Source organism: Fistularia commersonii, chromosome 3 (genome assembly GCF_037954325.1).
Source record: "Fistularia commersonii isolate RoL2024-O1a breed Wild chromosome 3, RoL_Fcom_v1.0, whole genome shotgun sequence".
NCBI classification, from domain to species: Eukaryota; Metazoa; Chordata; class Actinopteri; order Syngnathiformes; family Fistulariidae; genus Fistularia; species Fistularia commersonii.
The window spans coordinates 17,945,013-17,962,646 of NC_141286.1; the positions used below are offsets into that span (position 1 = coordinate 17,945,013).

Sequence of the window (17,634 nt, forward strand, 5' to 3'; positions counted from 1 at the left end):
ATGTGCTGTTCCAAAACTTGTTTTGGTCTCTAGTGTGAACAGAGAATAAAGTTTTTATCATCAATGCACACATGTGACCATGAAGACAGTAAATAAAAAAAAATCAGATTCAAACTTGACAGCACAATATTATTTGAAAACAAAACCTTTTCTTTCGCTAAGAGGGCAACCTCATCATACAACTGTCCTGCAAATGGCCAACATCCCACTAAGGAGAAACTTCCCATGTTATGGAACCAATCAGAAGGAACCAGACTGCCCAACCTAGGTCTAGATCTCAGCATTCCCCTGACCAATGAGTAACAATCCAAGTTTCCCAGGTGACACAAGTCCCCACATGGAAGATCCAGACTCTCCGTTGTACAAGAGTCGCTGCTCTGCTGTCCCTAGAGCTCTTTCTCTATGTCATCCTGCCGGGATTTTGTCAGTCACAGTGGCAAGCGCAGGTGAACTCACAGGAGGAGATCACTGCCTGCTCAGACAGGCCTCCACAGCATGGTACTAGCCAAACCCAGGCATGTGCGCTGGTTAGTCATCAACTCGGACCCAATTAGCATGCATGCCATAGCATTAGTAGTCGTATCTCTACCATGGTTGGCTTTCTAGATCATATGAATCATGGGTGATGACAAAGTCTGTGTCTGCGTTGAACGATTTGTAGGTGAAACTTAGATGGGAACATTTCCAGTACTCGCCTCAGTGGGCGTAAACACCATCTCGATTCAAGCAGTTTAATCAATCAGTTATTCAATGGTGGAACTTTTTCTTTGGGTCTAAAGGCACAATTTGAGGGGGGTGTACATGTGTATGGTGAAAATTTGTGTGAGTAAACTATTTCCATGAGGAGTGGTTATACATAACCCTTAAATTTTTGGAGTACCCAAAAACCACAGGTGTCATTACATTAGCATAAAGAGGTGTTGGCCCTTTTTTTTTAAATATATACAAACAAGTACTATTTCATGTAAACAGTTCACACTATGTATTCAAGTTTGAATTTTGCTTCAACCATACTTTTCACATGAGTGTATTATTTCAAAGACTTAAGATGATGAAAAAAATCTCTTCTTTTGAGGCAAACAAATTAATTAATCCCATCTCCATTTTCTAGCATTGCATTTTAAATAATTTTCAAATACACAACATTTTTTTTAAATACATTATTTGAGATATTGTCACTCAGTAAGATAACAGATTACATTTGCAAGTTGTTTTTCTTCAAGGAAATATTTATTGGATATGCAACTGTACATTTGTATCATACAAATCCTTTCAACTGTTGGAACTGTTGAGATCGGCTAACAAGTACTGTAAGTCAGTCCAAATAGACATGGATATGTTTTGCATTATGTGTGAAGCAACAGCTGATATACCCTCTCGGAATTTTCTTTTCTTTTCTCTGTTTTCACTGATGAAATCAGAACAGTGCTCTACATAATTCCAATAAATAAAGTGCACCACATACAATTGGATTTAGAACAGTTAATATACCTCATTAATATTGATTATATTAAGTTTTATTTAATCACTGAATATACATTTTAATTGATGTCTTTCTACCGGTGAAATGTCTAGCAATTTAATTTTGCAATTCATTTATAAAAAGGAAAATGTACTTATTTACAAAGAGAATGCGCAGTATGCTTATGCTGTCCTCATTGTTCCCAGGGTTATTTGCTTTTCCTTTACATCTGAACCTCTATTCCCATGTAAAAATCACTGAAATAATTCATAAAATCTCTAAGCATGTAAAGCGAGGAGCTCTCTTAAATCCAAAGTCCCTCCACTCAGCCTGAGGAGGAGGGACAGCAGTAGAGGGAGCGCTTACCGGAATGTTGGATTAGCGTTTTGATCTAGATCATGACTGAATCAGAATACCTGCAACACTGATTAACTTTAAAATGATGTCCGTGAATGAGTGCAATTAAAATAAGAAGCCTGTTACTGAGAAAAAAATCCTCTTGGGCCTGACAAAGCAAAAATGAAAAATATGATGGATTTTTGACACAAAACTGAAAGAGGAAAAACTGCTACATTAAAAGTGTTTTGAAAGTTAATGATACTCAATTATTAATACTTATGCTGGACAAATTAAGCATAAAGAGCCCTTTTTGGTTGCTTCTTAGTTTGAATTTGTATTTTATTTTAAAGCTGCACTAAATAAAACGGAAATGAAGACTGTCCATTATGTCCTTTTACAAGAATTGAAAATGCACCCATCTTTTCCGGGAGGCTGAACAACTACAAAGGCTTGTCATTCTGTACATCAAATTTTTTAAACTTCAAAAGATGCCACCAAAGAAACTTTCAGTGATTTTTTTTTTTTTTGGTCTTTTGTGACGATCCTTCAATGTATTCATTTATAGCTTGGTAAGGAATTGCTGATGCTGGGTAGCCAAGATTAATTCTGTTAAATAGGAACGTGATCTTTCAGGACCCAGTATGTACTCTCGACATATTTTGAAAGGCACGGGCAACATCATAGGTTGCTTTATGCCGTTTCACCAGATACCAAATACATGGCCTCAACAAATACATTGTTTTGGAATCATTATTTATTTTTAACTTTAGAGAAAAAGTTTTTGATTCTATGGTATAAGGCGAAACTATGCAAAACTTTAATCACACGATATTCAACCACTACCTAGTGATTTTTTTTCTCACGTTTAAATACCCATCCTCGTGACCGCAGACACCCAGGGTTAAAGGAAACTTTAAAATTGTGTTTGTGGCTGCTAATTCAGTTGTTCAGCTATATCATCTCCCTGCCAGCAGAGGTGTTTACAGTGTTCAGTATTTCCTACAAACAGAGCCCTTTACTTGCTTCATTGTTTGTGTTTTACAACATACCACATCAGCATGATTGGAGTTTGTTCTCTTCTCTCTCCCCTGTATCTGTAGATACCAGTGTGTGTGTGTGTGCCTTGCACACTGAAGACTAGGACCACTGACAAGAGCAGTCAGTGGGCTCCTGGATGGTGTAGCTGACCCAGGTTGAGTTGCTGCTGCAGTAGAGCTGCACAGCGCGACGCTGCAGCCCCAGCTCCCTGCAGCACTTGCAGAAGCGGGCATAATTGTTAATGTTGTAGTTGTAGATGCTTGCAGATGGGCACTTCCCATCACATGACACAATGTTCACCTGCAATACACAGAGAGTCAGTACTCATGGCACCAGGAAGAAAACCAGCAACTTCAAGTGAAGACTATTTTACACAAAGGAGTGTACTGTTTTAAATCCGATACAATTCAGTGAATTTTTGCCCTCCATGTGTTTAACTTGGCATTATACTGTAAATATCTGATAAAATATAAATACAAGTATGTAACTTTATAACAATAAAGTTGTATATACAATCTAGAGACAAATACAATTATACTGTACATTGTGAGAGGCAACTCTCAAAATTACACTTTACATTATTTCAAACATAATCAACAATTTGCATCTCTCTCTCTCTCACACAGGCATGACATAAAACAACTTAACACATACAGGCCTGTTGCTGCGACAGTCATTCTTCCTGATGGTCATCCTCACCGTTACCCTCTGACATGACTTTCCATCTTCTTTGCCTGTTGATACAGTACATCTCTAACCACACCAATCAGATGAAACCACACAACCTTCTCATCAAAGCAAAATGCATAGAAAACAAGAGGAAGAAGAATAAGAGGAGGGAAAAGTATTGAATTTGATCATAACAAGCAAGCCCTTTTAGTGACAAATTAATTAATCACAAGGCGGATATAAGGAAATATAGCCTAAAGGACAAAGTTAAAAAAATTAATGAGTGGATATAGTTAGAAATTAACGCCACATAAAGAATGACCTATATAAAATGTACGAAAATGCTTAGAATAAGATAATAGGTCATATTTCTCCTGTAAATAGAAAAAAGGCACTATGTGAATATCGATTGTCAAAATTAATTTAACTATTTTTCAAAATGAAAATTCCCTAAAATAAAGGCTCCTGATCAGTAGTTTTACTAAAATAGTAATAATCTACTATTAATTTAAGAGATGTGAGAATAAAAATCTTGAAAAAAAAGGGATTTATGACATGAGAACACTGTTTAAAATCTCTGAAACTCTATATGATGCAAACATGAATATCAAAAACTATAATAGTAGGTAAATGGTAATTGTAGCTGTATATAATTGGAATGCAGATGCATTGGAATACATTAAATGCAGAGACTGATGTCAGCCTTAAGTCAAAAATCTCCATTTGGAGTGGAATCACTGCAACACTAAATAACTGACCTCTTGCTGAAGTCTGACTATTTAATTAATGTTTTACTTTTATAATGTCACTTGGTATATGTATAATGTATTTAAAATTCAAAAATCCCAATTGAAAAATTGAGCCCCACAACATATTTCTAAATGTTTGACCTGCATATTGCTTCACCATGTAAATGTCTCTTAAGCAGTTACTTGTTTGGTGGAAAACACCCCCCCCCCGTCACTATCTACAATCGACACATGCAGACGTCTAAGGCCAACTACTAGGCCTCTACCAACAGCACATTGTTGGCAATCAACAATGCACTGCCCAGACAGTGCTCATTCGGGAAAATGCAGGTGATCCAAAGGGAGTCTAGGGTGAATATGTGTCGCAGTCCTCTCAGGCGCGATGTCATTATTTTTTGGCATTTTAGCAAACGATAGTTTGATTTCAAACTCTTTTTTTCACCATTTTACAGTGTTGTGGCATATCATAGAGAACTGAGGAACACTCAGCAAGTATGTTTGTCATCAAAGAATCAAAGTTACAAACAGCAGGGCTGTGCCTGCAATTTCATGAGCAGCCTGAAATAAGACAACCACTGAGAGGACTGTTCTGCTGACGAAGAGGGTTGCAGTCAGACTTTGGGGTTTCCTGTGTGTCTTGCAATATAATATGAAGGGAGTACATTGTTGAGTAACAACAATAGCACTGATGGTCTTGTTATTATTTTTGTACCTCTTTCACAGTTTGTGTTAACTGTGTCAGTCAAAGGGCTAACTGGGAAAGGGATCAGAGGAAATCCAGTACCTGGTGGGATCGGTACATGATGGTGAGCTGTACATTAACCACAAAGTCACTTGCATGTCTTCAGATGCTTTTCAGTGAGAGCTACTTCCAAGGTAATATCTGTTACTAATATTTATTTTATTTCACTGAAAAGCACACTGAGAGATTGCACTGATCTGAGATAACAGAAAACAAAAGTCAACTCTGACAGCATGGTTGAAGAATATAAACCAAAACAGACAAATTGAAGGGATCACATGTTGGAAACATGTTGAAGGCATGTTGAGCAACAGATAAATGGACTTTCCATTGTCTGTAGCCTACAGTGCGACACAAACTACTTTACTACTGTGCCACTCAGATCAGATACTCACACGTCTTGCAACATCCATCCATGTAACTTACTACAGTTCCACCAATCTGAGTGCAGACAAGGAAACAGATGTCAGATAATAAAAGAGACAAAAAATAAAAAGAGAAAAAAAAATTACATACTATATGTTTGTTTCTCCACAATATTGTCAAAGTCTATGATTGGCAGTAGTTACTACTCATGTGAATATCAAAAACACGTTTCTGTGTGTGTACGTGTAAGGCTACACACCAACCTTCATACACTCTGTTTCGTTGAAAGGGGGGCAGCTGACTCGGTAAGAAATGAGTGTGGTTCCAGAAAAAGTATTTGTGCAGCTGAACTTAATGCAGTTTGACTCCCAGGATTTTCCCGGCTGAAAAGAACAACATCATCCATTTAAACTAAGATAGAATATCAAACTGGAAGTTTTAAAAAAAAAAGTCCAAGAAACTAATAACCTATTTCAAACTTTCAAAATATTACTTCAAAATTAGCATAGCATTTCAAGATCATCTGCATAAATGTAGAACTAGGTGATAATAAAAAATAACTTGGAAAGTTTAGAATTTTAACCAAAGTTTTAATGTTTTTAACTATCCACAATATATATTTTAAATGATTATGCATGCATACTGTCAGACTATTTCAATTTTAAATGCTGCGGTTAGAAACTTTTTGCATACAAATTCAAGCAGAAATAAACTGGTCATGATGTTGGGGAGACATAATTTGTTTTTTGCCATGTTTGTGAATGTTTTTTTACGTTATGTGTATGATACATATCATGTTCTGAAGCAGGTATTGCGCATTGACTTGAAAAAATGTTCTTTCACATACTGGCCCCGGTCTATCTGATGGTAGAGCAGGTTGTCTGATCAATCCATAGCATCTTTCTCTCATTTTATACTGCTTTTCATTAAAGTTCCTTTTCCCACCTTATAGAGAACTGTTGTCCCATTGTCATGTTGAAAGAGGCAAGAGATGTTCTTACAAACACCACAACATGTTGAATGGTCCTTGGAATGGATGTACAGCTGATTCTGAAGTGCACACAAAAGTTCAAAATAAGATCAATATCTATATATTCAGACACGCAATGAAGAATCATAGACAGTACCTGCGAAGATAATATACAGTTTAGTGCAGATGTGTTAATGCATTGAGTGAGTTTCTCACTGGGTGGCAGAGTGCAGAGCAGTTGATGCTGCTGGTACGGAGCAGGTGGAAGCCACTGGATGGGTCAAGGCTGCTGCTGCACTGTCTGCTGTGGCACAAGCCTGTGTCATCATGCTCCACCAGAGTCTGACCTGGTCTCAACACACCCCGCTCACCATATACACACACAGGCTCACGCACTGCACATGTTAACAAAAAAGGTCAGAGGTCACGCAATACAATGTTATTGCTTTCGTAATAGAAAGCAAAGTAGAAAATATTCCTTACAAACTGTTCCCAATGAGCATTTAGTTAACTTGAACTGCTGTTTGTAAGGGCCCTCTTGGGACTGGAGTGTGTGTCCCAGCAACTTGGGGGATCACACTCCTCAGCCATCCAGGTGAGGTCTATTTGGGGGTGTTGGTGAAAGGGGTTCATCGGATAGTTGAACCTCGGGTTCATGAGGAACAATGTGGTTTTCCTCTTTATCACAGAAAAATGGAACAGCTCTACACCCTCAGCAGGGTTCTTGCAGGTACAGGGAGAGTTTAACCTGCCAGTCAACATGTGCTTTGTTGACATGGAGAATGCGATGGATCTGCCTCTTTAGTCTGTTGCCCCCACAATAAGCAGCAGAAGATGAGTGGATGTTCATATTATTTCAATAGAACTTCAAAATAGTCTTGTAAACACTGACATTGTAGTAATGATATGGCATTGGCTTAAATACATTCTTTTCTGGTAAACTCCTCAATTTGCCAAGAGTAATACTAATGTGTCCCCCGTGACACTTTATAAAAGTTTTTTTCCAATAGAGAGGTCATTATTTTTAAGAGCTATATTTGGCCATTCTTTATTAAAAATCAATATAATAATAATTAACAATATTAATTTGTACATCATAGGATTGTAATACCTCCAGGTAATTAGTTGGAGTGATAAACCCAGCCTCTCCATGTTACTGTGTGGGGTTTAGATGAAAAAAATCTTCATTTTCACAAATATTTGGGTATTAAGCTATTAAAAAGGGGTAGTACAAGTACGATTATTGCATTTACAAGGGTAACTAATGGAATACCTCTGATGCCATAAGATATATTTGGCAGCTGCTATGAGTCAAAAACCACTGCAGGCTTCTCTTTTGGAATTACATAAAAGTATGTCCAGGGGCATGTAATGTTAACTTTGAGCAACTTGATACTGTGGCTCATCATTCCAAACTGCATGTCCAGTGAGTCTACATCCTAAATCATTCATTCATTTGCATTCGTCATATGTAGCGTATGGTTGGGCAACCACTCAAATTGGTTTGCCTTAAAACTCAAAGCCTCATATGCTTGAAAAGGCTTTAAGTATTTTCTGTCTCAGAATGTTTTTCTATTGGGTTCAAATTTGTTGAAATAAGTACATTATTGATTTTGAAGCAGGATGTCAAAATCTCAGAATAAAAAATGTCAACTAGGATACAGAGTTGCATCTGCTTTCAGCAGACCTGTATGTTTGGTCACTGTACTCACCACACTTGTGTCTTTTGCAAGCACATTGGTTTTGTGGGTCAGACAAGAAGGCAAGGTCTAGCTGGGCTGTCTCCCCCTTCAGATGAAGAAAATTCACACAGAAATACTCAAAATCACAAAGACTGATATACAGTATATAACAATCCCACAGAACCACAGTTCTCACTTAATTACATCTAACCAAAAGTAAAATAACCATTGTCAGACACAATGAATAAAAAATATTAGAACATACCAAGCCACATTTTGGAGAAGTGATCTGCTCACAGGAACACTCTGAAAAACATTTCTGATCACTATTTGCATATCTAAATGACAAAATAAGTATTGTATTTTTCTACATCAGTAATACTGAAATATTAATGTACATTAAAAACTGTAAAAAAAAAGAACTTAAACTATACAATGTGTTTTAATAATAATTCTAATTTCATTTGTTTTGCACTTTAAATTATGGCCGTATGGACGTAGTGACAGAAAACATGAAGGAAGTTAGTTGGTGTGAGGGAAGAGGATACAGAAGATAGTTTTAGATGGAAGAGGTTGATTCGCTGTGGTGACGCCTGAAGGGAAAAGCCAAAAGAAAAAGAAGAAGAAGACTGTACTTCAATTTAGACCACCTTAAGTTATGACTTTATATGCCTACCATCAATGCCTATATGACATTAATCCTCAACATCATATTTGGAAGATTTGACTTGTTTTAAAGGTCTTACCACAGGTTTGATTGGGACAGCAGAGACCTGGAATGGGCACTGACTTTATTGACATTCCCACTGGACAACTGAGCTGTCGACATCTGTTGAGTTCACACACTGCACATTCACACACACATATATACGCACTTTTAACTTTTGATGTCTTGGAGCCTCAGTTTCCAAACAATGGCTCAGACTGAACAATTGAGAATACACTTCAAGATCATCTAATGTTGACGGAGGGATGAGTAGTGTCTGCTTACTACATCTATAGGTGGGACAGCAGCGGTCTGTGGTGTTACTGTCCACTGTTAAAACCTCCCCATCTAGGCAATGAGGAGGTTTCTCCATACAGGATGAACACACTACAAGAAACACATGTTTTCGATACGCATTTGAAAATTTAGTTCTCTGGTATTGACAAATCAAAAGATGAGTCTGAGTATTGTTTCCTACTCACTGCAGATGTGAGCTAAGCAGCAGCTCCCCTCAGCTCGTGTGGTGATCAAAGTCTGGTCACCCTTGCAGGTGGGAATATCAGACTCGCAGAGCTCTGGATCACACTCTGTAACACACACAAAGAAACACGCTATAACCAACCATCCATCATCTGCCACTTATACTGTATTCAGGCTCACGAGGGATGGTGGAGCCTACTCCAGCTGTCATTCGGCGAGATGCAGGGTACACCCTGGACGGGTTGCCAGTCAATCAAAGGGCCACATATATAGGCAGACTACCATTTACTCACTCATTCGGGGCAATTTTTCCCAAATTTTTCCCAATTAACCTATTGCATGTTTTTGCACTGTGGGAGGAAACCCACGCAGACATGGAGAGAACATGCAAACTCTACACAGAAAGGTCCCTTTGTCAGAATGAAACCAGGGTCCTTCGTGCTGTGAGGTCAGAGCGCTAACCACTGCGCCACCATGCCACCCACCCGCTAACCATTCCGCCAATATGTTTTGCGAAAGCCAGTAAGCAGTTGTGGCTAGTATGATATGTTTTGGCACTGGGAATTAAGAACTGACATTGAGGAGAAACAGCAGGCACCAAACCAGTGCAGACAGAACTATGCATAGGTTAATTGCTATAGCAGGAATATTGTAGGAGTACTGTTGATTTAAAATTCGGACTAAAAAAACACATACTGTACATTTTCAAGTACATTTTCCTTCAAAGGACTGTGATTTTGGAATTCCACATATGTAAATACTAATCTACAATGAATAAAGGTGACTGAAGATTTCCCACTCCCAATATGAACTCTCCCTTTCAGAGTGAATGCCTTAGTGACAACAACTTGCCTCCTTCACTGCAGCCCATTGCTATTATGTTATGCAGGTTTGCTTTGGGTCATAACAATCAGTGAAGTCAATGACTTAACCAATATAACTAATCAGAGAGAAATCAGTTTGAAACCTCACCACACACAAAGTCCGGGCAGCAGGAGTTCTGTCTGTAGTATGACACTAGCTTCTCTCCATATTTACACAACGGAGGGAGGAGGTCACACGCAGTCTGATTACACACTGTAGAGTGAGACATGACACCATCTCGTCATTTTTTACAATGTATACCATTTGTCGCAAACAAACATGTAGCACTGCAGTATATGTAGCACTGAACCAAAAACTTACCACAGACTTTCTGCGGGCAGCAGTTGGTGGCCTTGGTCAAACTAACAATCACCTCTCCTTCTCGGTGGCATGAGGGCACAGGCGTGCTGGAGCAGTTGTATTCCACAGGGACGATGGTGTCATTGTCACACCGATACATGCAGCAGGCATCCTTTGAGGCCTTCCACACATCACCATTTGCGCGAGGAATACCAGAGCTGTCAGTGCAGGCTTAAAGCACAAACATGCACACACACAACCAAGATTCCAAAGTAAGTGATGATGACTTCAATCAACTTTCTAAGAATGTTCCTTATTGTGGCTTTGTAGTCTGCATTATAAAATGGCTTCTTACCACACTTAGAGGGGGGGATACAAAGCGCAGAGTATGGCCGATGAAGGAGTGTTCCTTTGGGGCACACACAGCCCTCTGTAAGGCCTGAGCACTGGTCCGGATCTGAGTCAAAGTCCTGATTGGGGCAGTACTGAGATGTACACGCTGGTAGACAGGACTGATAACGAAGAGTGTCTGGACAAGTGAAGGCTGCCAGTGGAAAGACAAAACAATAAAATCTAATGATCTATTGTGTTACTCTAAAATATGATTGTTGGATGAGAGATTCAAATGTATCGCAATGTTAATGTTGGACAAATTACACATTCCATAAGTGAATAACAATGATAAAAATAAGTACAGTTCACAATTTACTCACGTTGTACATTAAGTATAATCAGTGGTTAGGTATAGTTCTGTTGCTGCCCAACATTGGATTTGGAAATATAAAACACTTAAAATCATTGCCTTGCATGAATATATCTATAATGCGTGAATGCACTTTAATGCATAAATTGTGCTCTTGGATAGAGTCTACAATAATTTGAAACACAATGGCAATATTATATCATGAGTGATTCATTAATTTTCTACGGCTTTTTGCGCATACAGCTTTGCATTAGTGCTGGAGCCAAACACTGTTAAATTCCAGTCAGTACTATGCAGTCATGGATTTAGCAAGTTTTTGAAAAAAACAAGATCAAGGCTACAGAATTTGGTGTGAGAGAAGGGTATACGGAGGATAGGGTTGGATGAGGGAGGGCAATTTGCTGTGGCAACTACTGAGAGGAACTGCCAAAAAGGGGACTGGCCTGCAATTCAGCTAACCCTAACCCTAAGTCTAACCTCTGGACAGCAATTCAAAACTGGGGCAACGAAAGCTGAATACTGTGTTTGCAGATTCACAGAACATTTTTTACTTTCGGTCTACTGACTCTGGAACTATAGGACTAGTCAAGTACAAGTAGCGGCCAGAAAACCTACGGCAGTAATCTGGAGTCCTCCATTCAATGCAGATGTTAAATTTATGGCAAGAGGCCACATATGCAGCCAGCGCCACACACTGGTTGTTGAAATACTCCTCATCTCTTATCCAGACCTCACAGAATGTGCTTGGTGGAACCTGGAAACAAATGTTTTTTAATATATATTTTAAATATACATCTAACATAGATTGTTTTTTGCAAACCTACAAGTCATTGCCGACCATGAGAAGAAAATCACCATGTCATTGTACTGGTGTTGGAACACTGAGATCCAGATCTTTTGGTTTTCTTGGGCTTCATTAAACTATTACTTAGGGATGTCATTGAGGTCTGTGCCATTTTCATAAACCATACATAAATTATTAACACAAATTATTCCAACCTGTAGTGGGCTATAATCTGAATCTGGTGTTTCAAAGAGAGCCTCTGATTATTTAAGATAAGGTAAATAAAGGATAAAAGAAGTAAGTTGGCAGACGGGTTAACGTACAAAAGCATGGCAGGAGGAGAAGGCGTGGTTCTGTAGCATGGCCAGGCACCTAGAGCAATCGCTGATGGAGCAGTTGAGTTGACGGCGACGGTTGCTGCTGATGAAGCTAGTGGTGTTGGGAACCTGCCAGCTGTCAATGAAGAGAGCCGGATCTTGGCTCCTGTCCAATATGGTGCCATTAGCCAAAGACAGGTCATTGCTGGGGTCTCCGTCACAGTAACCTTCAATACATAATTGTCATGATGAGAGACCCTTTGGCATACATTTTGTACCAGGCAGAACTAATTATGTATCTCTTTCAAATGTTGTTATAATTATGGTTAAAAGCAAATATTTTACATTAAAATGTTACACATGAATGTGAGCTCTGTGAATCTCAGTTCTCTATGAACATTCTAAATGTCATGTGTTCACCAATAGTTATAGGGAGCTATAACACATTTTTTTATCTCAATTTCTATTCCTCAAAATTTCTCCCATTATCACACCTTTTAGAAGGTTGTGCAACTACTTTCAGGTTTGACTTTCCCAAATTCAAACTTAGATAACCATGTAAATTGGAAATTAAAATTGATACTTTAACATTAATATTGCACTGTTATTTCATTCCTATGATTCAATCAAACAACACAATTTTGATAACAAATTTTCTGGACAGCAACAGTAAGACTGCTGTACACAAATAATGAAGACTTATTTGTACCACAGAGACCCATGATGGGCAACTTGTTGCCAGAGCTGTCGCTGTCAATCACCATCATTCCAGTGCTGTGATACCACTGCAGTTTGAGACCAGCTGGACTACGGATCAGGTACATATTGCCTGTGTCATAGATCTCAAAGCCATACTTTTTGAATCGAGGCCGGGCATAGCGTGAGTTGACATAGAGCTGTGGAAAGATATATTTAAATGTTTTTCATTGGTGTCACAGCTTTAATCTCCTCATGTATCAGCAACCACACGGAATAACTATCAGGGAGCAGCATTCCCCTACCCTTCTCTGCAGCCTGTTAATGATGATTTGGTTTGAATTGTGGGTGATGTTGAGTACCACCAAACACAAATTTGTGAAATTCCTTTGGAGCTGCAGAAAGGAAACTGAGTGAATTCAAACATCAGATGAGTTTTTGAAATGTAAAAGCTCTCTGCAAGAAGCCCTGTCAACTCACTGGAATATCAGGATCAGTGGAACAATCCTGAATCAAGACACTGACAGTCTCATTTGGCAGCTGGGCTACAATATATGAGGCAGCCATGAATATAGCAATGCTGTTGCCATCAAATGTGATTACATTCAGGTCTGGGAAAACAGAGCAGCGACCTGCAATATACAAGACACATTCCAATTTGAAAAATAATCATTTTTCTTGAGAAATAAAAGCAAGTCCAGACAAATCTGAGTGCACACTCCTTGTATTTAAACAGGAGACTACATTTCCAAAGGGGAAAACTGAATCTAATTATGTTGTTTTCCTCACATGGACAGTCCCACTGTGGGCAGCACTTGTCACCATTGACTAGTACGGCAAAGCCAAGCAGGCCACAGTTTGGGAGATCAGAGGTGAAGGAGCAGCTTTGGGATTTGTTGAACAAGACAAGCTGGTTGTTGACACAGATATACTTAGTGCATTCATCAATAATTTCTGCATATGGAGGCTGTAAGAAAACAAATATAAAATGGAAAACACGAGAATGACACAAACAAAAACAAATTAAACAAAAGTCATCAGAACCTTATCATTCTTATAATTCAATCAAAATTAAATGAAAATGTAAATTCAGGCTCACTGTGCACATTCTTGTGGTGGACATAACCATGGAAGTTGTGGCCTCTGGCACATGTTTGGTTGTTTTCAGTGCAGTGTAGGGAGACTGTGGTGTTGCTGCCAGACTGGTTCGGCCCCCTCTTTTGGGTCCAGTTGTTTCAAAAGTGCTGGCTGCTTGGTGCAAAGTGGTAGCAGTAACAAGAATATCAGGCGGTTGTCTATGGACAGATACGGTGGGTGGAGGTGTCATCGCTTGGGATATAGATGATGAGGCCTCGATCTCTTTTGTTTTCAGAACAGAAGTGTCAGTCACCACAGAAGATCCAATAACCGTTGATGAAGAGGGAGGCTCTAGTCTTGGGCCAACTGAAGTCATCCAGCTCGAAGCTGCCCCACTTGATTCTGCAGGTGTAGTTGTACTAATTGCCTCGGCTGGTTTTACAGATAAAGCCACAGAATGTGGTGACACAGATTTTGTGCTAGAGCTTGGCATGACAGTTGATGAGGTGAGAGTGGATGTCCTGATTGTTCCTGCTGGCTGCCTTGTTACTACAGTGACTCTTGCTGTAACTGGCCAAATAGTTGACTTCTCTGTCACTGTTGTTCTAGGTGTAACTCTAGCTGTGACATGACCTTTTTGGGTTGTTCTGACAGTGGTGGTCCTTGAAATAGTGGGAGTTGCTGGAGCTATTGTAGAGCTTGTGGTCAACAACACAGGAGTGGTAACTTTCTCTGGATGGCGTGTTTGTTTCGTAGTAGTTGGATGTGGCTTGGACAAGGAAAACAATGGTATTATTGTTGCTTTTGTTGAAACTTCTAATCTGTCAGTCACTGCGTGTGTTGTCTCTGTGCTTGGCTGGAAGGTAACAGGTCTAAGTATGGTGGTAACAACATTAGGTGGAGCACTGGTCGGGATGCTAATGAGAGGGGATTCAGGAATTCTGGGTACAGTTGGAGACTCTTGCACAACTCTTGACTTGGAGGTAGTGTCTATTGCTTTAGCAGAAGCAATTTCTTGATATGATGTGGTTTTGGTTATGGCAGCAATAGCAGTAGCTGATGTTGTAGGGGTGGTAACTGGCATTGTTGCGGGAACAGGAGGATATTCTGTTGTTGTTGCTGTGGTACTGAACACATGCTGTACAACAGATTTGAGTTCTGATGTGCTCCCCACTGTAGAGGCAGAGACCTGGGTTGAAGAGGACTGCTGGTGGGGAGGACGCCATGGCCTGGAGGTCTTTGTGGTGGATACAGGATGGGTTGAAATTACTACTGTAGGCTGTGGTACAGTCGTGTTTTCTCTGAGAAAAACAGGTGGCACAGTTGATTTTTTTGTGAAAGGAGGACCCAAGGACATGGTAGAGGTCTCAAGGACCTCTGAAGGGCTTGAGATATCGGCATGTGTGGTTATTTCTTTAGTTTGAACTCCAGCAAATGGGGAGGTTCTCTCTGTATAGCTTGCAGAAGCTGAGTCTGAAAAAACTGTGGTGCCTTTAGATTTAAGATGTGGTGGTATGATCATTGTTGTGGTAGCTGCAGGTATTTTAGTAATTGTGGTTTCAGGTACAGTCACTTTCTTACTTGTTTTTTGCCAGTCAGAGGAGGTTGAAGTATGGGCAACAGGAACAGTTGAGGTCAATGCAATTCTGGTTGGGGGTAACTCAGAAGCAGCTGTTAGTAGGGTCACTGGTTCAGTGGGGGTAGTTTGCAGAGTCCTCTCTGTGCTAATCGTGGAAACAGGTGGCACTGTATTCTGTAGAAGAGGGTATTGTGTTGTTTCTCTAGTGGTAAAAGGTGCAATCACAGTGACAGCCTGTGTAGTCTTTGCTGCAGGCGCTGTTGGCAAAGAACTTGATTTTTCAATTTGGCGTGAGGTCACCTCAGGAGATGGGACTGAGGAGACTGTGCTATGCCAATCAGTAGTGGTTGGTGTAGTTGTAGTTGTAGTTAGACGAAATCTCGTTGCTGGTACTGACATTGTGCTGGTATCTATGTATCCTGGTGAAGCAGGTCTGGCTACAGTCGTTTTGCCCGAGACTGTCTCTACACCCGAGGTTGGGGTTGGACTATAAAAGCTTTCAGTTGGCATCACTATTATTGAAGCCTCTGTTCTTTCTGTTAGCGGTGTAGTTATGGTACTCGGCTGCTGGGTAGAGCTTGTGGCTGATGCGGAGATGGTAGATGATTGCATCGTTGTTGCAATACTGGTGTAAAGTGGTGGCAGGACATTGGTGGGTGGACGAGAGGTGGAAAGCCACAGTAGGGCAGTTATAGCAAGGGCAGTGCTGCTTGGCTTGGATGTGCTAAGACTGAAGGAGCTAGCAGTAGTGCTAACTGTTTCACTGCCCCATGTAGTTTTCCCTGTTGTTGTGGGATGGGTCTCGGGAACTTTTGGAGTATAAAACGTCTCCACCATATCCGCGCTGACAGCAGGGGGTTCAGTTGAAGGTGGTGAAGTTGAAGGTGCAAGTGTTTTGGAAAGGACTAATGTTGTAGATGAAGTGGTGATGGATGGATGGGTCAACTTTTCAGAGAAAAGTGGTGCCGTAGATAAAGTTATCTCTGTGCTCACAGCACTACTGGTGCTGATCATAGTAGTAGAAGCAGTGTGCGGTGAAGCATAAGGGATAGTCGTGACGTTTAGTGGGGAGCTGGAGACAGCTGTAGTTGTGGTGGTTGTAGAAGTGACAGCTGCAGGGGTCAGCTGAGCAGTGGACGGTATGGATGGCTTTACAACAACTGGGCCCTTAATACCTGAACCCAAACAATAAAACTGTGTTAGACTGAAGCTGTGAACGTGTATGTCCCTAGAGGAGTCCTCATCAGCTACTGACTAAACTGTGATCCTTATTTTTTTATCCTTAGTACCTTGTCCTGAATTTTACACATATAAATTATGAAAACAGTAACCAAACCGCACCTTGAAAAATTTAGTCAAGGGCAACATTCTGTTTCTCTCTGGGATAGATTAACACCCCTGCAATTGGGCTGATGGAGAAGCACATACAAGCTTTTTGTGTAACAGTAAGATTATGAAAAACCTACCCTTAATTCACTCCCAGTAAGTCAATCACCGAATATATTTTAATTCTCACAAAGATCTGTTTGAAATGTGAAAAGACAGCACAAGTGAAAGCGACTAGTGTGATACTCACAGTCTTCAATATTGACACACCGACGAGTGACCTCATCCAGGACAGTGTGTGGGGGGCAGACAGGAAGGCAGCCTTCCACTCTGCAGAGCAACCCAATGATGAGTAATTTCAAAGAAATTGATCAAAAATAAATGCCATTTAATGATTGAATCATTATCAGCCAAATTAACAAAATGTTTGTTCTTTTTTTAGATTAAAGCAATTCGTCAATCTGATTGTATAAAAATAATAAGATATATTTGTTGCATTTTCAGACAAAGTAATTTAAGACTCATAGTTAGAAATTGCCCACAGCAAGTTAGTCAATGATATTTGACATTACTTACTGGCTTTGCCTGGATCAGGGTCAATATGAAGATAAATACAATATCAAAATACTGAAAAGATGATCTATTAGAAAAAAATAAATCAGTGAAAAGTGGTATTTAAAAGGGTTCAGTCCGGAGAAGTATAATGAGACAATCACTATAAAAGCTAAGACTCTTGATTCTTAAGATTCTAGCAATTGCTTGAAGTAAAAATTTGAATTCATGAA

At 39.7% G+C, this 17,634-nt stretch overlaps 1 protein-coding gene across 1 annotated transcript in view; it reads right to left on the reverse strand.

Annotated features, from left to right (window-relative positions):
• Positions 1 to 1,218: 1,218 nt before the first annotated feature.
• The window catches only part of otog (otogelin), a 50,680-nt gene continuing 34,264 nt past the window's right edge, over positions 1,219 to 17,634 (reverse strand). The window contains exons 35-56 of the mRNA XM_086143954.1: positions 17,100 to 17,179; positions 13,967 to 16,698; positions 13,657 to 13,834; positions 13,348 to 13,499; positions 13,173 to 13,262; positions 12,881 to 13,067; positions 12,178 to 12,398; positions 11,686 to 11,824; positions 10,723 to 10,911; positions 10,389 to 10,598; positions 10,176 to 10,280; positions 9,206 to 9,310; positions 9,009 to 9,110; positions 8,764 to 8,862; positions 8,244 to 8,323; positions 8,048 to 8,123; positions 6,552 to 6,730; positions 6,311 to 6,415; positions 5,629 to 5,748; positions 5,395 to 5,440; positions 3,494 to 3,573; positions 1,219 to 3,139 (exon numbers count right to left, since the gene is read on the reverse strand). Coding sequence (XP_086000080.1) covers positions 2,939 to 3,139; positions 3,494 to 3,573; positions 5,395 to 5,440; positions 5,629 to 5,748; positions 6,311 to 6,415; positions 6,552 to 6,730; positions 8,048 to 8,123; positions 8,244 to 8,323; positions 8,764 to 8,862; positions 9,009 to 9,110; positions 9,206 to 9,310; positions 10,176 to 10,280; positions 10,389 to 10,598; positions 10,723 to 10,911; positions 11,686 to 11,824; positions 12,178 to 12,398; positions 12,881 to 13,067; positions 13,173 to 13,262; positions 13,348 to 13,499; positions 13,657 to 13,834; positions 13,967 to 16,698; positions 17,100 to 17,179 — 5,476 coding nt within the window. The 3' untranslated portion in view covers positions 1,219 to 2,938. The remainder of the gene's footprint in view (positions 3,140 to 3,493; positions 3,574 to 5,394; positions 5,441 to 5,628; positions 5,749 to 6,310; positions 6,416 to 6,551; positions 6,731 to 8,047; positions 8,124 to 8,243; positions 8,324 to 8,763; positions 8,863 to 9,008; positions 9,111 to 9,205; positions 9,311 to 10,175; positions 10,281 to 10,388; positions 10,599 to 10,722; positions 10,912 to 11,685; positions 11,825 to 12,177; positions 12,399 to 12,880; positions 13,068 to 13,172; positions 13,263 to 13,347; positions 13,500 to 13,656; positions 13,835 to 13,966; positions 16,699 to 17,099; positions 17,180 to 17,634) is intronic.